General features: G+C 46.0%; 1 protein-coding gene across 2 annotated transcripts in view; it reads right to left on the bottom strand.

Moving 5' to 3' along the window:
- Nucleotides 1–25791, bottom strand: part of LOC137425860 (uncharacterized) — a 473741-nt gene that overhangs the window by 286707 nt on the left and 161243 nt on the right. The window contains exons 3-6 of one of the 2 annotated variants that reach the window (XM_078775806.1): nucleotides 15885–15983; nucleotides 15444–15545; nucleotides 14939–15037; nucleotides 6988–7173 (exon numbers count right to left, since the gene is read on the bottom strand). In XM_078775806.1, the coding sequence (XP_078631932.1) occupies nucleotides 6988–7173; nucleotides 14939–15037; nucleotides 15444–15545; nucleotides 15885–15983 (486 nt within the window). The remainder of the gene's footprint in view (nucleotides 1–6987; nucleotides 7174–14938; nucleotides 15038–15443; nucleotides 15546–15884; nucleotides 15984–25791) is intronic. The other variant, XM_078775807.1, reaches the window with a different exon arrangement.

Here is a 25791-nt window from a genome sequence, read left to right as displayed (position 1 = left end):
GTAACGCGCTCAGCTCCGCTCATCTCACATCGGCCACGCCTACGCAACAGAGCGTTCTGTGATTGGCTGCCGGAAGATAAGTCGTCACTGTCCGGAAGTTCGCAAATCGCAGTTAGGATGAATCGTTTTAATTTAATCGCAGTTTGAATTCGTTTTAAAACATAGTTTAACGGCAACATAGTTTTCCAACGTGAAATAAATGAATACGCTGTCAAATGTGCCGTCCGAGGCAGAGTCTGATCGCCACGTTCGGCACACGTGATAGCTCGCTGCTCTCTGATTGGTTGAAGCGTTTTTTGGACATAGCTCGGTAAGTAATTGTCCGATTAATATGAAACCTTGAAAAGGCACATCCTCGGGTCCCCAGCAATATACCTGGCAAGTTTCAAGTATATCGGACCCGTGGTTGTCGAGAAACAGCGGTCACAGACACACAGACACACAGACACACAGACACACAGACACACAGACACACAGACACACAGACACACAGACACACAGAGATTGCTGGAATTATAGATAGATAACTGGAGTTGTCGTGTTTTTCTGTTATAACTGGAGTTGTCGTGTTTTTCTGTTATAACTGGAGTTGTCGTGTTTTTCTGTTATAACTAGAGTTGTCGTGTTTTTCTGTTATAACTGGAGTTGTCGTGTTTTTCTGTTATAACTGGAGTTGTCGTGTTTTTCTGTTATAACTGGAGTTGTCGTGTTTTTCTGCCAGCCATGGTACTTCAGCAAAGGATGTCTGTGACTCCATGGGACTGATTCATTCGGTAAACTTTCAAAGTCGAATTTCTTCCAATGGCAAATTCTACCTTCTGGACTTGGTGATGACAAACTTCCCTGCAAATGTCTCCTGCTGTTCCTCTGCTCTAACTGGTTTATCTGCTTGTGAGAATCAACATCTCTATGGCTATTCTCAGAGAGCTGCCTCGATGCCGACAAATTTGGCAGCTCACTCAGACAGATTGGCAGGGACTGCAAGCAGCCATCTCACTTCAGGACTGGTTTCCTATATATAATGCCCTTGATATTAACCCTCTCTTATGCTTCCACAGAAATGTACTCTCTCTCTTATGCACAGATCAATGCCATCTTGTCTTCAGTTATCCTACCCTTCGCCACACCCATGGTACACTGAATCCTGCAGTGAAGTAGTTGATTTGAAATGACTTGCTTTCTCTCCCTGGCAAGCAAACTGGACTGAACGCAATCCCAGCTCATTTCACAACGCCTGCAATAAGTGTGTGTCCACTCTCAGGGGAGTCAGAAAACAACTGCCAAATGCCAAGATTGAACTTTCAAACTTTTCTCCCTCCTCTAAAACCTGGTGGCACCGTGTTAAGTCTGTCTCTCCATCGCTTCCGTCTCTTCAAATGGCACCACAGCCGACTCCACTCTAGTGTATCATTTTATTCTGTATCGATCTTGTCCACCACATGTGTCCTCCCCTTCCCCTAATTATTCCCCACATCCCTTATTTGTCCAAATCTGCCTCTATTTTGTCCTTCCATCCTGCTGTTGGTGTGTTTCACCTTCTCTACTGTTCCTTGTGTTCTGTTATGTCCTGATCCATCCTATGTTCTAGCCCCTCCACTAGCCTCAACTTATAAACCAAAAAATGCTGGAAAAGAGGTGGGAGTGAGGGGAGGTTTCAGAGGTAGCATATGTCCAAAGTAAAACCATTGCAGATGAATCATGCACCATACAGAACCCAACTAAAAGAAAATTTGGCAAGAGCAGCCAAACCAAATGGTCCTTTCTTATGATGTAACTCAATGATGTCTACACCCTGCACTGCTGAGACATTCCCCATGCAATCTCCAAGTTATTTTTAGACTCTATTAGAAAATGTAGGTCACTCACACAAAAACTGAGACTTTAGAAATTCCTGCACTTGAGTATGCATTTGTTCACCAACCTTTCCTTCTGGTTGGTTGTGACAGAAGATTTTTTGATTTTTTTTTCCCTTAGAATGGAGTTGATGCATGTATACCTTATATAGACAGGTGTGTGCCTTTCAAATAATGTCCAATCAATTGAATTTACCACAGGTGGACTCCAATCAAGGTGTAGAAACATCTCAAAGATGATCAAGAGAAATGGGAGGCACCTGAGCTAAATTTCAAGTGTCATAGCAAAGGGTATGAATGAATACTTGTGTCAATGTGATATTTCAGTTTTTTCTTTTTAATCAATTTGCAAAACTTTCTAAAATCCTGTTTTCTCTTTGTCATTATGGGGTATTGAGTGTAGATTGATGAGGGAAAAAATGAATTTAAACGATTTCAGCATAAGGCTAAAACATAACAAAATGTGAAAAAAGTGAAAGGGGTCTGAATACTTTCTGAATGCACTGTATATATATATATATATATATATATATATATATATATATATATATATATACACACAAGTGAATAAAAAAATTTATGCTAAATTAAAAAGGCAATGTAGGGATGACAAACTACAGTCTAAAAACAATCCTAAACAAGATAGGGATGATGTTGGTTTAGACTTTAGAGCGTAGCTAACAGTATTGCCATCACATAACAATCCCTACATCACTGACTCATTTACACTTCATCAGTTATTGCTTCAAGCTTCTACAAACACTCCACTGGTTACAACAGTATTTGATTACTCCTGCAGTGTAGCCACGTACTGAGACTCCACAAATTAGCAGCCCAAGTACAATGTTATAATATCAGTACATGATCATCAACTTCTTACAAACTGCATGAACATCTCCAATAACAGCATTCTATAATTATCTCCATTTGTGATTGGTTACTCCAAGTTGATAAAAAAAAGAAATGTAGGAAAGACAACTGAAGCTGCAAGAAGTCCCTGAAATTATATAGGAGCTTCTTATACTTATGCAGAAATGAAATATAGGAGCTTCTAATACTTTTAGCATGGCCTAGCCCAATAAAATAGTCTGGAGGTAGTGATGTAGTGATTGTTATGTGATGGCAATACTGTAAGCTACTCTCTAAACCAACATCATCCCTATCTTGTTTAGGATCTTTTTTAGACTGTAGTTTGTCATCCCTACATTGCCTTTTTAATTTAGCATAAATTTTTTTATTAACTTGTTTCTGTAATTTTTTACAACGTGGAATAACACAATGGTATATGGTACTCAGAGGATACCCAATCTTGGAGCAAAAGTGCCAAGATATCTTAGTCAGCAATGTCAAACACTGCACATGTGTTCCTATATTGTCTTACATAACCCTGACTGTATCTTGCAGCTCTGTCTTATTGCTCGTTTCTCAAAGAGTAATGTCTTCATCCAGCCTCAGCCCACACAATTAGGGTGGGGACAGAGGGAAGGGGCGGAGCCTATATCAATTAATTGACCATTGACCACTCCAGGCGATGCAGTATGCCAAAACAAAAATGAAAGGAACACTAAATGTCAGTTCAAATATTTATTAAACTAGGGGGCCAGTTGGTCCATTGGACCAAATTTTAATTGGGAACTTTTGGATCTTCGTGGACTTTTAGGTATTTGGAGACTTTTGGGTGTTCGGGGACTTTTGAGTCATCAGGGTAATATGAGTCTTTTTGGGTCCTTGGGGACTTTTGGGTCCTTGTGGACTTTTGGGTGATCTGGGTATTTTGGGTCATCAAGGACTTTTGGGTCATCTGGGTGTTTTGGGTCCTCAAGGGTATTTTGGGTCCTCAGGGACTTTTGGGTCATGTGGGTCTTTTGGGTCATCAAGGACTTTTGGGTGATTTGGGTCATTGGGGACTTTTGGGTGATTTGGGTCCTTGGGCCTTTTGGTTCATCTGGGTCTTTTGGGTCCTCAGGGGCTTTTTGGGTCAAGTGCTAAAGGGTCTGCCAGGGTCTAAGGCATCTCGGCAGTCTAAAGGGTTAAAAGGCACATTTGAATAGTACGTAATGTCACGCAACTGCGATTAACATCAGAGATGCGGAGGCCGATTACGAGGCTTTAACTCCCGAGGCGAAAACTCAATAGCGGATTCCAAAACCAAAGCCCAAAGCGCGCAGGATGGAGGGAAACGGCAAGAGCCCCGCAGCCTTATCTATTAAAACCAAACACCCAGGAAAACTGCGTTCACGTATATACAGAAAATAATACAAGGATTTATTAATGAAAAGCAAAGACAGTGAAAAACACGCGCCGGTAATAAAATGTCCTAATCGGGACATCCCCACACACACTTCAGATACAGACGAGGGAATATGAATACGAAATAAAATGTCTCGTCATGTAAAGTGTAAACGCGGAGCTCGGACTTATCTGGCTCTAGTCGTCTTCAGTGTAACACGGCCCCGCGTCCCTCTCCATCCGCCTCCGAGCTCCACCAGGCCTCATCGGTTCAACGGCGAGCAACACCACGAGCTCCCTCGCTCCAAAGGTCCAACGCAGGGCTGCACAAAGCAAGCGAACTCCACTCGGGCTGCCGGCCGGGACTAAAGCTGCTCGAGCTGCAACTCTCCACTCGACCAGGGACAGGACTCTCCAAACTCGGGATCGCACCGGGAGTGCCAACTCAAGCCGTGAACTGCGAACCGAACTGGCCAACTGCAAACTGCCAGGGTTGGGAATCTCTCTCTGACTCCAATCTCCAAGAGTCAAGCAGGAAGAAAAACGAATGACGTCCAAGCATGAAGGAAGGGCAAAAAGAGAGCTCTCTCGAAGACTCTCCGTCTCTCTCTCTCGAACCAACTGCTCACCCTCTCATGGCGTTCGGCGCTCGCTAGTATCTCCTGGCCGATGACGTCCCATTGGCGTACTGCTCAGCCAATCAGAGCCTCCCACGACTCGCCGGCTCGTCCAGGGGCACGCTCACTGCACCACTGCAATTCTCCCCACTCCTCGACCCCATGGTCCCTTGTGTTATAGCACGTGCTATGCGAGGTGGGTAGGCCTTTCGGAGGTGTAAATGGTGGCGGCCCATTGTGGCAGTGTTCCAGCCTGATTTCTTCCTCAGTCATGTCAGGGGGGAAGGGCGTCATTTAGTGTTGTACTAAAGGTCCTAACTAATGTTTATGTGGTTTGCAGTGCCATAATGGACAAAGGTTTGATGACCAGGTTGGACTCACAGGGGCGTTATCTTTAATCCCTAACTACTTAACACTCGAATCTCCTGGTAGATCCACAATCATACATCTTATCCCGACAAACGCCTAAACATGAAGAACTTATTACAGGTAGATTCCCTATCGCGACAGTCGAATACCTACCTATACAGATCTACCTGGCTCTAGATATTGCTTTACCCCCCAGACATAACAGTAATTAATTAATAGACTTGAAAAAGTATGACACACATACACACACAGTCACACACACACACACACACAGTCACACACACAGTCACACACACAGTCACACACACAGTCACACACACACACACACACACACACACACACACACACACACACACACACACACACACACACGCATGCACACACACACACACACACACACCACACACACACGTCTGCTGCGAAAGGCACCTGAGGCATTATGTTTTCAGTTTGTCTGTCTGTCCATGCGTGATAAATTTGTTACCGTGATAACTTGTGAACCACTGATGGGATTTTTTAACCAAACATTGTACAAAGGTATAATATGATGCAATGATGAACTGATTAGATTTTAGGGTCAAAGGTCATGTGACCTTTAGCTGAAAGTAGCAGATTTTTATTACCACAATCACTTGTGAATCTTAAAGGATTTAGACCAAACCTAGCAAAGCTATGGATCTGGCAAAGCTATATAACACAAAGTTCAACCAGTTAAACTTTGGGTTCAAAGGTCACGGGCCTAAAGTCAAGTGCCCTTTAATTGAAAATCTGTGTTACTGCAATAACTTATGAACCACTCAAGAGATTTCCTGTAATCCAAAGATAAACTGTAATAGAAAGGACTGTAATACAAAGATAAACTGATTCAAGTTCGGATTAAACAGGTCAAAGATCAAATGTCATGTGGTCTTTGAAAATCATTTTGCAGACCATAACTGGATTTAGAAGTATCTGATGTTGTCTCTATTCTACTTATGTGTCTTTTCTCTCTCATACCCTCTCTCTCAAGGGACCTTTCATTTTTAATGTGACCTTTAATTGAGATAAAACGTAAAAGTGGGTTAACGTGGGCGGAGGCATATCCATGATCTAATGTGGGCGACGACATAATCATTGACGCATTCGCGTCAAATTCTACCTTCTGGTTTTCTTGTAACTTTTGAATCATGTTGTTTGTTAGGCTTTTCCAAACGATGTTATTTGAGGATGAAAGCTCACACCACCCATTCATCTTCTTGATGGTAACATTACCAACAATGTCTAGTCCACTTCATGAAGTGGTTTATAAATCATGTTAACAAATGCATAAATTATTTTCCTTTTTTTGCCACATATATATATATATATATATATATATATATATATATATATATATATATATATATATATATATATATATATATGTATGTATGTATGTATGTATGTATGTATGTATGTATGTATATATATATATATATATATATATATATATATATATATATATATATATATATATATATATGCTGTTGGTAAACTCAAACAATATAATGTATCTAAATTGAGTGGTTAGTAATTTATGGAAATTTTGGTTTTTTTAAGCTTTAATAACAGCAGAGGTTGCTCTGGAAGTTTTGCATTTAATTGTGGAAACAAAATCCCAATGTTAACTTTGTATGGGTGGGTGGGTGGCAGGAGTGGATGGGGAGGGGAGGGGGGGGGGGGGTGGGCATGGGTTGTCAATATTTTGCCATCTCTTTGAACATAATAAATAGATGACCCCTTATTGTTCAACATTTACAAAGAAGTGTAATCAAACACTAGGTCTGCAAAATCTATGCTTGCAGAGGCAATTTAGCCTCAATGGTTAGTTGGGGAACCTCCATGGTTACTTGGAGAGAGGCCTGCTTGCTAATCTGGCATGACAAAAGGTCTTTGTGAACCTTAGATTGGACGTCGGCATTGTGGTCACCCTGCAGAAGCAGTGCAGCTGCCTTGGTGTCATCCTTGCGTGCAGCAATGTGCAGTGCAGGAAGGCGCACCCGGCCCTTTGTGTCATTCTCAAGGAGGATTGCCACAACTTGGTCATGCCCTTGTTGAAGAGCCACCGCCAATGGTGTGAAGCCATCCTGGGGAACGAGAGGAGTGTGAAAGAATATGTCAATAAAGAGAAAAACGGTAAAGTAATGATAAAGGTATAGGAAGAAAGAAAGAGAAGATAAAGAAAAAAGAAGAAACAAAGATCAAGAGAGAGGTCAGATAAAGGAAAAGAGAAACCAAGAAAAGGAACAAGAGAGAAAAAAAGGAGAGAAACACGATATAAAGATAATAAGTAGTCAAGAGAGAGGGGGGGGGGGGGGGAGTTGAGAAGAGTTAACAGCAAGAAGGTTTGATGAAAAATAAAGCATGAATGAACTGGATGTGTGGGGATAATAGTCAGAAAAGTGAGATATGAATCCTACAAGGAGCAGCTGGGATTAGCAAAGGGCAGCTGGCAGTAGTCATATGTGTGTAGTGAGAGATTGGAAGTTGATAAGACAGAGCTGGAGGTTGGTGGGGTGCGGGGGGTGCAAGCTGCTGCTGAGGATATTCTCTTTTTAAACTGCAAGTAAAATGTCTACATTAATTGTGGACACCATATTTGTTTACAGTCATTGTCGGAAATGAATCTACAATATTCCTCAATGATCCAAAAAGGTGTGTCCACTTCTCAAATCCAGGCCCCAGGAAATGCAAATCTCACTGGTTCCTGATCTATCAGCTAAGCGACAATCTCACTGGTTTCAGACCTCTCAACTCAGCGGTACTCTTATTGCCCAATCAGTTACATGCTTCTATCTGCACTCCTGTTGCCAGTAGTTTTTATCAATAGCAGCCAAGAAGAACCACTTCCCACCAATTACTTCAAAAGACGACTGCACTGACATTCAATGTAGACATTTTGTTGAAGTTCTTTAAAATTATAAAGCAACATGGGGCATAGCCTTAGAAAGCAGGATTCCAAGAGTATATTTGGAAAAAACAAAATTAGTACAAAAGGGGATGAGTTCTGAGGAATTGCTAGGGTACACTTGGGGGTGGGTTGGAGGATGCTGGAGAAGCAGGCCTATAAAGGGTATGGCAGGTAAGACAGGAATGGTAAGTTAACCATCAGTAACATTTTATAGCTTTGCCCTGGACATTGTAGTGCCTGGCAGAGCTACTAGAACCTGCCTGAATGGCTTCCTGGAGGGAGATGAGTGCAGATGGATGGAGAATGGGTTAGTGGGAATGAGGGGAGGAAGAAAGTTGAGTACAGGCTGAGGGTTTCTTTAAAGTCCATCACAACAATGACTTACTATAACAACAAAAGCAACATCAGAAAAGATAAGACAGGAGTAAACAGAAAAGCCTGAATAAAGTGCACACCCACTAAGCTTGTATGATCTCATTTTTTTAAAATGATATATTACACACACACACACACACACACACACACACACACACACACACACACACACACACACAAACACACACACACACACACACACACACTTCACACCAATCTTACAAGCATCATTTATTGTTTTGCCTGCATGTACAGTTACAAGCAGATTGCATAGAGTTTGGTGACACATTATGGGCCCAACAGCCTCTTGCGTATTTAAGTTTATTCTTACATCTTCCGTATATGTTCTGTACAATTGTTCCTCAATGTAAATTCTATCAAACTAATAGAGCTGAATCTGCCCCATTAACATACAATTAACCCGACATCAATATGTGCCATTAATACAATATGTCATCAATGGATCATTCTGGTGCTGGGGAAAGTATTTAATTGTGCACGTATATTGATCAAACCACATTCTTATGGATGCCTGCCTGGCATAAGAAAATACAGAGAAACACTGATACCAAAGCGCATGTGGTTAAACAACATGAGCTCACAAATACTTTGTAAATAAATAAATAAATAAATAAATAAAAAATAAAAAAACATTATAATCTTACTATAATTCACCAAATGTCTGTCTGTCCGTTCGTTCCCAGGTACCGCAAAAACGGCTGAACTGATCGCAACGATATTTTGGGTGGGTAATCCTGTGACCCCCTGGAGTAAAATAGGCTATATTGTTTTTCCAATTTTTTTCCAATTTCCAATTTTCCAGTTTTTCCAAACACGATGGAATAATATTTACCAATATGAACAGTGATGTGGCCTTTGTTGAAATTCTACGCACCAGGAGAAAGTAGATCGACTCCTGACAAACTCTTCCTATATAAACGTGTGGCTCCGAAGGAACACGGCAGCGTGTGCAAAGCGACCGAGAAACAGGTGTAGCGGCCGCTTCGGTGTTACAGATTTGGTGCGCACTCTTCACACATAAACGTGTGACTGAGAAAGACGTGTAGCGGCCGATTCCGTTTTGCAGATTCGTCGAACGCTCTTCCGCATCTCAACGGTTCTGTTGTCATTGTCGTCGTTCATCGCAAAATACAACTGAATGCAAGTTTAGAATGCAAGTACATGAAAAAAAAACGAAATACAGTTTACCTGAAGAGATATGTTTTTAACACGCACGAAAGCAATACGACGTCATTGACCGCCATGAAAATCCGCGAAGTATTTTACGGTATTAAAACTGAGCCGCTCTTTACATACTTAGGGCCAAATAAGAAAAAACACCAGTTGATCGTCCGGATAAAATATTTAAAAAAGGAGGATGAGGCCCTTTTAATTCAATCCTTTTTCAAAATGGGCGCCATGTACAGTTTAGATTTTGACGATTTGCATGTGATATGATTTAACGGATATTTACACAAATCGTTTAAAATAAAAAGCCTTCAATTTCTGATATTTTGCCTTTTCATTTGGGCCTCCCAATTGAAGCACTGCCTGTAGGGCGGGGTACCGTTGCTAGTAATAATAATTTTAAAAAAAAGAAATATATATATATACACATATAAATATATATGAATATACATATATATGCATAAATATATATTATACATTATATATATATATATATATATATATATATATATATATATATATATATATATATATATAGATATATATATATATATATATAGATATATATATATATATATATGTTACATTGTTTTAAAAAAACCTTTGGATTTGTTTTGCATGTGAAAAAGAGGGGAAGAGTGAGAGAAGAGGGAGATGAGAAGGAGGGGGTAAAGTGGTAGAAGTGGGAGGAGGGGTAAAGAAAAGGGAAGAGGGGTAAAGGGGGAGGGGGAGAGATAGACAGAGATATAGAGAGAGACAGGGAGACAGAGAGACAGAGACAGAGACAGAGACAGAGAGAGAGAGAGAGAGAGAGAGAGAGAGAGAGAGAGAGAGAGAGAAGGGGGAGAGAGAGAAACAGGGGGGCAGAGAGAGGGAGAGAGAGAGAAACAGGGGGACAGAGAGAGGGAGAGAGAGAGAGAAACAGGGGGGGAGAGAGAGAGAGAGAGAAGGGGGAGAGAGAGGGAGAAACATGGAGACAGAGAGAGGGGGAGAGAGAGAAACTGGGGGACAAATATATAGAGAGAGAAACTGTTACATTGTTTAAAAAAAACCTTTGGATTTGTTTTGCATGTGAAAAAGAGGGGAAGAGTGAGACAAGAGGGAGAAGAGAAGGAGGGGGTAAAGTGGTGGAATATATATATGAATATACATATATATATATATATATATATATATATATATATATATATATATATGTATATATATATATATATATATATATATATATACATATATATATACAGTGGAACCTTGACTTACGAGTGCCCCAACTTACGAGTTTTTCGAGATACGAGCCGTCGCTCGGGCGGTTTATTGCTTTGAGATGCGAGCCGAGATCCGAGTTACGCGCTTTCGCCACCCGGTCACGTGGTTATCTTGCCGTGCAAGTACAGTATCTCTGTCGTATAGCGCTGCATTTTTGTTTTCGCATTTTGGTTATTTCGAGTTTCGCCGCCAGGTGGGTTCTGGTCACGTGGTTATCTTGCCGTGCAAGTACAGTACGTATCTCTGTCGTATAGCGCTGCATTTTTGTTTTCGCATTTTGGTTATTTCGAGTTTACGCCGCCAGGTGGGTTCTGGTCACGTGGTTATCTTGCCGTGCAAGTACAGTACGTATCTCTGTCGTATAGCGCTGCATTTTTGTTTTCGCATTTTGGTTATTTCGAGTTTCGCCGCCAGGTGGGTTCTGGTCACGTGGTTATCTTGCCGTGCAAGTACAGTACGTATCTCTGTCGTATAGCGCTGCATTTTTGTTTTCGCATTTTGGTTATTTCGGAAAATTTCTTAGTTTTAACCATGGGGCCTAAGAAAGTGAGTGGCAAGTGCAGTGCTGAGAAGAAGAAGAGGATGATGTGCTTGGATATAAAACACGCAATCGTCGAAAAACATGAGCGAGGTGCCGAGGAGGACGTATATAACGGCAGAGGAGAAGAGCATGCCAGGCCACAACTTGTTCAGAATGCCGGCGATAGCTCGCCTTCTCTTTGTGGAAAACACGGTACTGAGAAGAAGAAGAGGATGATGTGCTTGGATATAAAACACGCAATCGTCGAAAAACATGAGCGAGGTGTCGAGGAGGACGTATATAACGGCAGAGGAGAAGAGCATGCCAGGCCACAACTTGTGGATATAAAACACGCAATCGTCGTGTTTTATATAAAACTTGTGCTTGGATATAAAACACGCAATCGTCGAAAAACATGAGCGAGGTGCCGAGGAGGACGTATATAACGGCAGAGGAGAAGAGCATGCCAGGCCACAACTTGTTCAGAGTGCCGGCGATAGCTCGCCTTCTCTTTGTGGAAAACACGGTGAGATCCTTAACATCCAACAACTAATGGGACGCAAACGGGGCGCCCAGTTTAGCGGTACACACATTGATGAATCACCCTGCCTGTGATTCACCCATGACAGGTTATAGCTGGGTCGGGATTCAAACCCAGGCTGGACAGTTTAGACTTTAGAGTCAAGTGTGCGTACCTCCAGTCCAGGCCATCCTGCCAACTTGTATGCTGCATACAGGTGAAATATAAAGCGCGAGATATTTTTATATATACTGTATATTTTAAAAAAAATTGGTGTGGTTTTTGGCGGGCTGGAACGGATTAATAGCATTTCAATGCATTTTAATGGGGAAATGTGATTTGAGATACGAGCAATTTGAGTTACGAGCTCGGTCACGGAACGAATTAAACTCGTAAGTCAAGGTTCCACTGTATATATATATATATATATATATATATATATATATATATATATATATATATATATATACACACATATATAAGTGGGGGTTAGCTGTTGGGAAATGAGGATCAACACAGAGATATAGTGATTTAAAGAGAAATGTTTAAAGAATCATCATCATCATCATGTTTGCAAATGGCCTCCTTAAAAACCCATATTTTTTGAAGTGTTAAATTATATTTAATATTATGTAAACGGTATTTGAGATTTAACCTTGCTCTAATAAAAGCTTTAAAAGTAAGTAGCACATAATGAGAGGAAAAAGCAACACTTTACATTTTTGTCTTCCTCAACTTATAAATAAATAGCAAACTTAGCCTGACCAATTTCATAATTTGCTAAACACACTTTCTTAAGTGAGGAGGGCCCTGAAACGCCAGGCATAAAAAATATAGTGAAACAGAGAATCCGACTTTTTTAGGCAGCAGGTTTTTTTTTAACCAATAGTCCATTTTCATCTATTGTGGTTTTTAAGTGCTTTTTCTCCTTTGGTTGAACCGTTTGTAACCCATCAGAATCAATATAAGAGGTGATTGTGCTGGAGGAAGGGGTACAAAGGGAGCCATGATCATAGGGGAGGATCACCGTCAGTTGTTACAGAAGGGAGGCTAAGATTGGTTACCACAGGAGAAACAACATCAATTATCAAGGAAGAAGACCTATAATTTACCACCGTAGAAGGGGGTCTATTATCCCCTACCAGGAAAGACAACAACAACAACAACAGGCATTGTTAGGCCATTTTCCCTGCTAGAGTGGGGGTTAGCCCCCTACCGGGAAAGGAGGGTTACAGTTCGTTTCTACATAACTCACGACCACACTGAGATTGTGAGCAGTGGGGAAGGGAGGGGGGCATGGTTATCTTTTGTAGGGAGGGGATGGGGTGGGGTTTTGTAGTGAGGGGTCTGCTTTGGAAACGTTTTGCTGTTGGGAACAGTCATGCATGACGTTCCGAAATTGTCCATGTCCAAAACATTTCAATATACTGGTAGAAGCATAGACGGTATATTCAAAACTCCTTGTGTTTGAGCTTTATTACAAGATTCAGATCTTTCCAGGAATCCTTTGGAATCATGAAAACTTGACGATAAAAGTAAAGCAAGTCTTTCAATTTGCTATTTTGTGATTCAAAAGGAATCTTTAAGATACCTAAGGTACCATAATCAGTAAGTTATTTAACAATGATCTCATTGAGAACAAAAGGAGGGACATTTGAAATTGTAACTTTAATTGCTGGTGTATCAAGCAGCAAAACCATTTAAGGAAATCATCAGGCTCAAGGAAGAGAGGCATAGAAGGTGGGAGGGGAAAGGGAAGAAAAACGACAAAACACATTAGAGTTACAGCTCTACCTCGTGGACAGCCGTCATGAACCACACCCAAACACGACCTACCTGGGAGAAGAGACAAAAGAGATGGAGAGAGAGATGGAGAGAGAGAGAGATGGAGAGAGAGAGAGATGGAGAGAGAGAGAGATGGAGAGAGAGAGAGATGGAGAGAGAGAGAGATGGAGAGAGAGAGAGATGGAGAGAGAGAGAGATGGAGAGAGAGAGAGATGGAGAGAGAGAGAGATGGAGAGAGAGAGAGATGGAGAGAGAGAGAGATGGAGAGAGAGAGAGATGGAGAGAGAGAGAGATGGAGAGAGGGAGAGATGGAGAGATGGAGAGATGGAGAGATGGAGAGAGAGAGAGAGAGAGAGAGACAGAGAGAGAGAGAGAGAGAGAGAAGAGAGAGAGAGAGAAGAGAAAAGAGAAGAGAAGAGAAAATAAATCTGAAGAATTCCTTTGGCTTATAGAGTGCCTGATCCAATGACCATCCAGTTCATCCACTGGGCACCGTCAACGTTGAGGTTTCAATGCGTATATCCCAGAACCTCTTAAGATAGCAGGTATACAACCTTAGTTGTTGTCAGAAGGCTATCCAATCAGACAGAGAGAGAGAGGAGAGAGAAAAATACAAGTGAGAGAAGGAGAAGGAGAGAGAAAGGGGGAAAAAAAATAGTGAGTAGACATTAAGAGAAAGAGAGTGGGTGAGAGATAAATATACAGAGAGAGGAGAGATAAAGAGGAAGAGGGAGAGGAGCGATGAAGAGAAAAAAGTGGAGAGATAAAGAGGAGAGAGGAGAGATAAAGTGATAAAGAGTAAGAGGGAGAGAGAGAGAGAGAGAGAGAGAGAAGAGATTAAGACAAAGAGACAGGAGAGAGAAAAAGAAAGATGGAGGAAGATAAAGAGAAAGAAAAAGAGAGAGAGAGGAGAAAGAAAAAAAAGATGGAGGAAGATAAAGGGGGAAAAAGAGAGAGAGAGGAGCAACGCTGGGTACTTTTGCTAGTGTATAATAAAGCTACCTGATGATCAATAACTAAATGGCATTGTAATTATTACAGCTTGTTGTTCTTTTGTTTATAATCAAAACATGCCATTGACAGGCAAAATATGTATCAGGCAGAGAAAGTATCTGAATGGACCAAAATCGTGTTAGTTGCATCTTCAAAACCTCCAGGACATGTCCAGGAACATCTGAAAATACTATCATGTACCAAGTTTACCGAGTAAAGACAGGAAAGGATATCAGTAGGGTATTCAATTAACTCAAATATGATGAAACAAATGGACAACATTTCTGCCCCCACCTCAGTAGGAATGCCCTGGTTTCCTCCATGATCCAACAGAATCTTCACCACCTCCAGATGATTCTCCTGTGCTGCCATATATAGAGGCGTAAAGCCATTCTGCAAAAAAAGTCAAGAATTAAGTAGCCATACCTCACTAAATGTAACACAGAAGTCAATCTGCTGCACCTTGCAGACCAAAACTCAGATCTTTCGATGCACAGCAATCAGAAAGGCCTGATTTATTCATGACGTGGTGTCACAAGCAAAATCAAATCGAAACTTTTCCATTTTCTATTTGTAACGAACTAAGCTGCACCAAAAATGAGGCTGGTATGAATTATTCCCAATAACCAAGTGTCTACACCAAGTACACCAATGCGCATCCTGCCACAACCACAATACTTCACAACCAGCATTATATGCTTACCACTACACACGAAAGCAGCTTTCCCCCAATGTCTCAAACCAAAGCAATACAAGTAGCATTTAAACAACTGACTAGCTGAGAAGCAAATGGTCTTACCTGAGACTGTGCATTCACATTAGACCCGTTCTGCAACAGCACAGACACAACTGCTGCCTGGCCAGCTAGTGATGCAATGTGCAGGGCAGTGTTCCCCTTCTGCTAAGAGCCACATATGAAGACACTCACTCAAATGATCTGCACTGCAACTTATTCAATACATATCAAAACAACACCGCCACCACTACTCTCAGCGATAATCATGTGATGAACATTTACTGTAACCACTCCAACAATAAACCACACCAACTCACAACTGGACCAAGGACATGTGCAATAAAGACAAGCTTGATGTGATGTACACACAATTGCTCTATAAGACTTGGGAATTGTACAAAATAATGGTATATAAATCCACAGTAAATACATCATGGGTTCAGAAACAAGCATGAGGCCCAAATGCCTTTGGTTAGAATCAATCATGGTCCAGTTGGTACTCACCTTGGTAACAGTATCAATTAGAGCCCCTCTTGCCAGTAACTCCACCACCACAGTCACATGACCTTCCTTGGAGGCTAAGTGCAATGCATTCAGGCCATTCTGCAGACACATGCACAGTAGATACATCAGAACTTTGCAGCTAACAAATTCATTAACTTCATGTTCCCCTCATCAAAAGATTCATTTCACACTCTCATATCCTTTTAGTTGCTAAGACCATCAACTTGTAACTAATCAATTAATTAGCTGGGATTTTGTGGAGGGATTGAACAGCAATTGTATTAGAGAGGGTGTCACTCTGAGAATACCTGTCAGATATAGCTCCTTCCTTGGAATTGGATATGTGCCTCTACCAAAGGTGTACAACGCATACATACTGTACGATCAGGATTACAGTGCTCCCACATCCTATCTTGCATACAGTGCTCATAAATCCTATATCTTGCATACAGTGCTCCCACATCCTATCTTGCCTATAGTGCTCCTACATCCTATATCTTGTGTAGCGGTTACCGAAAGCATGACACAATCACCTTGCACCGGCCGATGACGTAACCGGCGGGCGGTTACTTGCCCGGACGAGTCCGGACTTGCCTTGCCCGGGCGGACTCTCGATTTGCATACCACGCCCCGTTGAGGCGTGGCTGACTTATTTGCATACCACGCCCCGCCTGAGAGGCGTGGCTTTTGTGTGGTGAACTTTTGATATAAATTGCCACCCGTGTTAACCGGCTATTCAGTGCTTTTGAGTTCTTTCGAGTTGAGCTGGAATAAATAGCTCAGTGAAACTTCGTTCCCGGTGTCGTCCATTTTGTCCGGCTTTATCGTGCGAGCACAGCTCCACACTTGCATACAGTGCTCCCACATCCTATCTTGCATACAGTGCTCCCACATCCTATCTTGCATACAGTGCTCCCACATCCTATCTTACATACAGTGCTCCCACATCCTATCTTGCATACAGTGCTCCCACATCCTATCTTGCATACAGTGCTCCCACATCCTATCTTGCATACACTGCTCCCACATCCTATCTTGCATACACTATACAGTGCTCCCACATCCTATCTTGCATACAGTGCTCCCACATCCTATCTTGCATACACTGCTCCCACATCCTATCTTGCATACACTATACAGTGCTCCCACATCCTATCTTGCATACAGTGCTCCCACATCCTATCTTGCATACAGTGCTCCCACATCCTATCTTGCCTATAGTGCTTCTACATTGTGGGTGCTGTGCTCGCACGATAAAATCGGACAAAATGGACGACGCCAGGAATTAGGTTTCTCTGAGCTATTTATTCCCAGCTCACTCAGACTCCAAAGCACTGAATCAGCCCATCGAACGGGTGGCAATATATATCAGAAACTCAACACACAAAAGCCACGCCTCTCAGGCGGGGCGTGGTATGCAAATAGATAAGCCACGCCTCTCAACGGGGTGTGGTATGCAAGGCAAGCGTTCGCCCGGTAAAGGCAAGTCTCAACACGCCCGGGCGAGTCCGGACACGTGACCGCTCACCGGTTGCGTCATCGGCCGGTGCAGGGTAATTGTGTCATGCTACCGGTAACCGCCACACGCGCCCCAACCCAGAATTAACATGTACCGGGAGGGTCAGTTTGAGGGGGGTCTTGATGACCCGGCCGAAACGACCCCTGACGATTCGTGTGGGGGTGGTAGGTGGCGGGGCGGTGGATGGTCGGGCGGGGGGCCTGGTTGACGGGGGACGGCCCCGACATGGAGGAAGGGCCAACCGTGGAGGTTGGTCGAGGTCCAAATGGGCGGGCTTGAGGCGGTCGACGGAGATGCGGTCTGCCTTGCCGCCGATGTCGATGGTGAACGACTTGTCGTCCCTCTTCAGGACCCAGAAAGGTCCATCGTACGGTGGCCGGAGCGGTCCCCGGTGTGCGTCGTGCCGGATAAAAACGTACTCCGCAGTGCGAAGTGCTGGGGGGACGTGGGGTTGGGGGCAGCCGTGGTGGGACGTGGGCACAGGGGCAAATCTCCTGGCGGCCTCCTGGAGGACCGAGCGTTGGCGAATGGCGAGCCACGGACCAGGGGCCGGTGGCATCAGGGATGAATTCGCCCGGCACGCGCAGTGGCTGGCCGTAGACCAGCTCGGCGGTGGAAGCCTGGAGGTCCTCTTTAGGGGCCGTTCGGAGGCCCAATAGGACCCACGGGAGCCTGTCGGCCCAACCGTCGTCCTGGAGGCTGGCCCTGAGAGCGGCCTTCATCGAGCGGTGGAACCGCTCGTACAAGCCGTTGGCTTGGGGGTGGTAGGCCATGGTGCGGTGAAGCTTGACCCCCAAGGCCTCGGCGACCGCGCCCCAAAGCTCAGAGGTGAATTGCGGGCCTCTATCGCAGGAGATGTCCGAGGGGGCGCCGAAACGGGCAATCCAGGTGCCAATGAAGGCCTGCGCCACGTCGGCGGATGTTGTTGATGCCAGCGGGACAGCCTCCGGCCACCTGGTGGTCCTGTCCACCATTGTGAGGAGGTGGGTGAAGCCCCGCGAGGAGGTAAGGGGTCCCACCAGGTCCACATTGACGTGGTCGAAGCGCCACGCGGGCATGTCGAATGGTGCCAACGGGGCCTGGGTGTGCCGGTGGACCTTCGCACGCTGGCAGGCGACACAGGCATTGGCCCAGTCGCGGACGTCTTTACGGAGCCCGTGCCAGATGAATTTCGCTCCCACGAGCTTCTGTGATGCTTTCCGGCCCAGGTGGGAAAGGCCGTGGAGGGCGTCAAAAATGTGCCGCCGCCATCCGGTGGGCACGATGGGGGCGAGGTTGGCCCAGGCAGACGTCGCACAGGAGAACTGTGCCTGTGTCCTCGAAGGGGACGTCGGCCAACTGCAGGCCTGTGTCCTCTGTCCGGAGGGCTTGCACCGTGGGGTCGGCGGTCTGGTCGGCCGCCATGCGGGCGAAGTCCACACCCAGGTGGACGGCGTTCGCGCCGGACCGGGAGAGGCAATCGGCCACAGCGTTGTCCTTGCCCGCGACGTGCTGGATGTCCGTCGTAAATTCGGACACAGTGGAGAGGTGGCGCTGCTGGCGGGCCGACCATGGCTCTGTAACCTTGGCCATGGCGAAGACCAGGGGTTTGTGGTCCACAAACGCCGTGAACGGGCGGCCCTCCAAAAGATGGCGGAAGTGGCGAACAGCCAGGTAAAGGCCGAGGAGCTCGCGGTCGAAAGCGCTATACTTGCACTCGTTAGGGCAAAGCTGCCGGCTGAAGAAGGCCAGCGGTTGCCAAGCTCTGTTCACCCACTGTTCATGCACGGCGCCCACCACGTAGTCGGAAGCGTCTGTGGTGAAGGCGATGGGTGCGTCGAGCGCCGGGTGCGCCAGCATGGTCGCGTTGGCGAGGGCCAGCTTAGCACCCGTGAACGCCGCGTCCATCTCTGTGGTCCAGGCGATGACGTGTTTGGCCGGCTTGCCCCGGAGGGCTTCGTACAGGGGGCGCATGAGTTGGGCGGCGCGAGGCACGAACCGGTGGTAGAAATTTACCATCCCCAAAAATTCCTGTAGGGCCTTGATGGAGCGAAGGCGCAGGAAACTTGTGACTGCCTCCACCTTGGTAGGCAGCGGGACGGCCCCGCGCTTCGTGATGCGGTGCCCCAGGAAGTCAACGGCCGTTACGCCAAACTGGCATTTCGCCGGGTTGATGATGAGGCCGGGCTGGCCGAGGCGCTCAAAAAGCGTGCGCAGGTGGATGAGGTGCTCCGCCTGGGAAGTGCTGGCGATGAGAATGTCACCCAGGTAGACGAACAGAAAGGTGAGATCGCGCAGCACACTGTCCATCAGCCGCTGGAAGGCCTGGGCCGCGTTCTTAAGGCCGAACGGCATTCGGAGGAACTCGAAGAGGCCAAAAGGTGTAATTACAGCCGTCTTCGGAACGTCGGCCGGCCGGACAGGTACCTGGTGGTAGCCCCGAATGAGGTCGACCTTGGAGAAGATCACCCGCCCCGCCAAACAGGCGGAAAAGTCCTGTATGTGTGGTATCGGGTACCGGTCGGGGGTGGTGGCGTCGTTGAGGCGGTGGTAATCGCCGCATGGTCGCCATCCGCCACCCGGTTTGGGCACGATGTGCAGGGGCGAGGCCCACGCGCTATTCGAGCGCCGCACAATTCCCAATCGCTCCAGCGCGTCGAATTCCGCCTTCGCTATGGCGAGTTTGGCCGGGTCGAGGCGGCAAGCCCTGGCATAGACCGGTGGACCTGCGGTCGGGATGTGGTGTTCGACGCCGTGCTTGACGGCGACGGCCGAAAACGTCGGCTGCATGAGGGCGGGAAACTCGGCGAGTAGGCGGGTGAAATCGTCCACGGCCGGGAGCGCGCAGGCTAGCTTGGTCGGAGCGGAGCCGCTCAATGAGCAAGCGAGCGAGCTGAAGGTCTCCGCATTGATGAGCCGACGCCGTTTGACGTCGACCAAAAGCCCATGCGCGCAAAGAAAATCTGCACCCAACAAGGCCATGGGCACGTTCGCCGTGATGAAGTCCCACCTGAAGCGCTGGCCCCCGAAGCAGAATGCGACGCTGCGCGAACCGAAGGTGCGGATGGAGGAACCGTTTGCGGCGACCAAAGCGGGGCCGCAAAGCGCGGCCTGTTTGTCCTCCACCGAGGCGGGTATCACGCTCAGCTGAGCGCCGGTGTCACACAAAAAACGCTGCCGGGACTCCGTGTCCGTGATAAACAGAAGGCTGCCTGAATGGCCGACGCTCATGGCAGGCAGCGAGCGCTGGCCTGGTCGTTTCCCGTCCTGCCAAAAGTGCACGGTGGGCGGCACGTTCTGGCCTTCTGCCCGAACCTGGCGTGGTAATAGCACATGGTCCGCTCTGGTGGAGGCTCCGGCGGTCGCGTCGGGTTCGGTCGACGGGGCGTCGCGGCGGCCGCTGCCGCCAGTGGCGCTGACTCGGCCGGTGGAGGCGCCGGTCATGGCGCGGGCGTTGCCTCGGTCGGCCCAGGGTCCCAGGCGGCCGCTCCGACGTGTCGCCTGGCCGAGCAAAATTTATCGGCCTCCTTGGCCAGGGCGCGAGGGTCCGTGATGGGCGAATTCGCCAAAGCTAACCGTACCTGCCCGGGTAGCCGCTGGAGGAACAGCTCGCGGAAGAGGAAGTCCGGGCTGTGGTCACCGAGAAGAGCAAGCATGTGGTCCATGCTTTTGGACGGACGGGCCTCGCCCAGCTCCGGGAGGTCGAGTAGTTGTCGTGCGCGTTCGGTCTCCGTGAGTCCAAACGCACCGATGAGTAGGTCTTTGAGCGCGCCGTATTTGTCGGCGTCCGGCGGGTGCTGGAGGAAGCTCAGAACCCGGGAAGCGGAGGAGGCGTTGAGTTTCGGAGACCACGTGGTGGTAGCGCGTCGTGTCCTCCGTAATCTTTCGCAGGGCGAATTGAGAATCCGCTTGAGCAAACGAAACGGCCGCGTGAGATTCCCAAAAGCCCGGGAGCTTCAAAGCTACAGCTGACTCCATCGCCGTGTTCGTAGAAAGGCGTCACCAATTGTGGGAGCTGTCAGCTATGCTCGCACGATAAAATCGGACAAAATGGACGATGCCAGGAATTAGGTTTCTCTGAGCTATTTATTCCCAGCTCACTCAAACGAACTCCAAAGCACTGAATCAGCCCATCGAACGGGCGGCAATATATATCAGAAACTCATTACTCAACACACAAAAGCCACGCCTCTCAGGCGGGGCGTGGTATGCAAATAGATAAGCCACGCCTCTCAACGGGGCGTGGTATGCAAGGCAAGTGTTCGCCCGGTAAAGGCAAGTCTCAACACGCCCGGGCGAGTCCGGACACGTGACCGCTCGCCGGTTGCGTCATCGGCCTGTGCAGGGTAATTGTGTCATGCTACCGGTAACCGCTACAACATCCTATATCTTCTTGCATACAGTGCTCCCACATCCTATCTTGCATACAGTGCTCCCACATCCTATCTTGCATACAGTGCTCCCACATCCTATCTTGCATACAGTGCTCCCACATCCTATCTTGCATACAGTGCTCCCACATCCTATCTTGCCTATAGTGCTCCTACATCCTATCTTGCATACAGTGCTCCCACATCCTATCTTGCATACAGTGCTCCTACATCCTATATTGCATACAGTGCTCCCACATCCTATTTTGCCTATAGTGCTCCGACATCCTATATCTTGCATACAGTGCTCCCACATCCTATATCTTGCATACAGTGCTCCCACATCCTATATCTTGCATACAGTGCTCCCACATCCTATATCTTGCATACAGTGCTCCCACATCCTATATCTTGCATACAGTGCTCCCACATCCTATATCTTGCATACAGTGCTCCGACATCCTATATTGCATACAGTGCTCCCACATCCTATCTTGCCTATAGTGCTCCGACATCCTATATCTTGCATACAGTGCTCCCACATCCTATATCTTGCATACAGTGCTCCCACATCCTATATCTTGCATACAGTGCTCCCACATCCTATATCTTGCATACAGTGCTCCCACATCCTATATCTTGCATACAGTGTTCCCACATCCTATATCTTGCATACAGTGCTCCTACATCCTACATCCTATATCTTACATACAGTGCTCCCACATCCTATCTTGCATACAGTGCTCCCACATCCTATATCTTGCATACAGTGCTCCCACATCCTATATCTTGCATACAGTGCTCCCACATCCTATATCTTGCATACAGTGCTCCCACATCCTATATCTTGCATACAGTGCTCCCACATCCTATATCTTGCATACAGTGCTCCCACATCCTATCTTGCATACAGTGCTCCCACATCCTATATCTTGCATACAGTGCTCCCACATCCTATATCTTGCATACAGTGCTCCCACATCCTATATCTTGCATACAGTGCTCCCACATCCTATATCTTCCATACAGTGCTCCCACATCCTATATCTTGCATACAGTGCTCCCTCATCCTATCTTGCAAACAGTGCTCCCACATGCTATCTTGCCTGTAGTGCTCCCACATCCTATATCTTGCATACAGTGCTCCTACATCCTATATCTTGCATACAGTGCTCCTACATCCTATATCTTGCATACAGTGCTCCCACATCCTATATCTTGCATACAGTGGTCCCACATCCTATATCTTGCAGACAGTGCTCCCACATCCTATATCTTGCATACAGTGCTCCCACATCCTATATCTTGCATACAGTGCTCCCACATCCTATATCTTGCATACAGTGCTCCCACATCCTATATCTTGCATACAGCGCTCCCACATCCTATATCTTGCATACAGTGCTCCCACATCCTATATCTTGCATACAGTGCTCCCACATCCTATCTTGCATACAGTGCTCCCACATGCTATCTTGCCTATAGTGCTCCCACATCCTATATCTTGCATACAGTGCTCCTACATCCTATCTTGCAACCAGTGCTCCCACATCCTATCTTGCATACAGTGCTCCCACGTCCTATATCTTGCATACAGTGCTCCCACGTCCTATATCTTGCATACAGTGCTCCCACATCGTATATCTTGTATACAGTGCTCCCACATCCTATATCTTGCATACAGTGCTCCCACATCGTATATCTTGTATACAGTGCTCCCACATCCTATATCTTGCATACAGTGCTCCCACATCCTATATCTTGCATACAGTGCTCCCACATCCTATATCTTGCATTCAGTGCTCCTACATCCTATATCTTGCATACAGTGCTCCCACATCCTATATCTTGCATACAGTGCTCCCACGTCCTATATCTTGCATACAGTGCTCCCACATCCTATATCTTGCATACAGTGCTCCCACATCCTATATCTTGCATACAGTGCTCCCACGTCCTATATCTTGCATACAGTGCTCCCACATCGTATATCTTGTATACAGTGCTCCCACATCCTATATCTTGCATACAGTGCTCCCACATCCTATATCTTGCATACAGTGCTCCCACATCGTATATCTTGTATACAGTGCTCCCACATCCTATATCTTGCATACAGTGCTCCCACATCCTATATCTTGCATACAGTGCTCCCACATCCTATATCTTGCATACAGTGCTCCTACATCCTATATCTTACATACAGTGCTCCCACATCCTATCTTGCATACAGTGCTCCCACATCCTATATCTTGCATACAGTGCTCCCACATCGTATATCTTGCATACAGTGCTCATACATCCTATCTCTTGCATACAGTGCTCCCACATCCTATCTTGCATACAGTGCTCCCACCATCCTATATCTTGCATACAGTGCTCCCACATGCTATATCTTACATACAGTGCTCCCACATCCAATCTTGCATACAGTGCTCCCACATCCTATATCTTGCATACAGTGCTCCCACATCCTATATCTTGCATACAGTGCTCCTACATCCTATATCTTGCATACAGTGCTCCCACATCCTATGTTGCATACAGTGCTCCCACGTCCTATATCTTGCATACAGTGCTCCCACATCCTATCTTGCATACAGTGCTCCCACATCCTATATCTTGCATACAGTGCTCCCACATCCTATCTTGCATACAGTGCTCCCACATCCTATATCTTGCATACAGTGCTCCCACATCCTATATCTTGCATACAGTGCTCCTACATCCTATATCTTGCATACAGTGCTCCCACATCCTATCTTGCATACAGTGCTCCCACATCCTATATCTTGCATACAGTGCTCCCACATCCTATCTTGCATACAGTGCTCCTACATCCTATATCTTGCAAACAGTGCTCCCACATCCTATATCTTGCATGCAGTGCTCCTACATCCTATATCTTGCATACAGTGCTCCTACATCCTATATCTTGCATACAGTGCTCCCACATCCTATATCTTGCATGCAGTGCTCCCACGTCCTATATCTTGCATGCAGTGCTCCTACATCCTATATCTTGCATACAGTGCTCCCACATCCTATATCTTGCATGCAGTGCTCCTACATCCTATATCTTGCATACAGTGCTCCCACATCCTATCTTGCATACAGTGCTCCCACATCCTATATCTTGCATACAGTGCTCCCACATCCTATCTTGCATACAGTGCTCCCACATCCTATCTTGCATACAGTGCTCCCACATCCTATCTTGCATACAGTGCTCGCACATCCTATATCTTGCATACAGTGCTCCTACATCCTATATCTTGCATACAGTGCTCCCACATCCTATATCTTGCATACAGTGCTCCCACATCCTATCTTGCATACAGTGCTCCTACATCCTATATCTTGTATACAGTGCTCCCACATCCTATATCTTGCATGCAGTGCTCCTACATCCTATATCTTGCATACAGTGCTCCTACATCCTATATCTTGCATACAGTGCTCCCACATCCTATATCTTGCATGCAGTGCTCCCACATCCTATATCTTGCATGCAGTGCTCCTACATCCTATATCTTGCATACAGTGCTCCCACATCCTATATCTTGCATGCAGTGCTCCCACATCCTATATCTTGCATACAGTGCTCCCACATCCTATCTTGCATACAGTGCTCCCACATCCTATATCTTGCATACAGTGCTCCTACATCCTATATCTTGCATACAGTGCTCCCACATCCTATATCTTGCATACAGTGCTCCCACATCCTATATCTTGCATACAGTGCTCCCACATCCTATCTTGCATACAGTGCTCCCACATCCTATCTTGCATACAGTGCTCCCACATCCTATCTTGCATACAGTGCTCCCACATCCTATATCTTGCATACAGTGCTCCCACATCCTATATCTTGCATACAGTGCTCCCACGTCCTATATCTTGCATACAGTGCTCCCACATCCTATATCTTGCATACAGTGCTCCCACATCCTATATCTTGCATACAGTGCTCCCACGTCCTATATCTTGCATACAGTGCTCCCACATCGTATATCTTGTATACAGTGCTCCCACA

The sequence above is a fragment of the Myxine glutinosa genome, chromosome 4, assembly GCF_964187855.1.
Source record: "Myxine glutinosa chromosome 4, kmMyxGlut1.1, whole genome shotgun sequence".
NCBI lineage: Eukaryota > Metazoa > Chordata > Myxini > Myxiniformes > Myxinidae > Myxine > Myxine glutinosa.
This window is presented reverse-complemented; position numbering and strand designations above follow the sequence as displayed.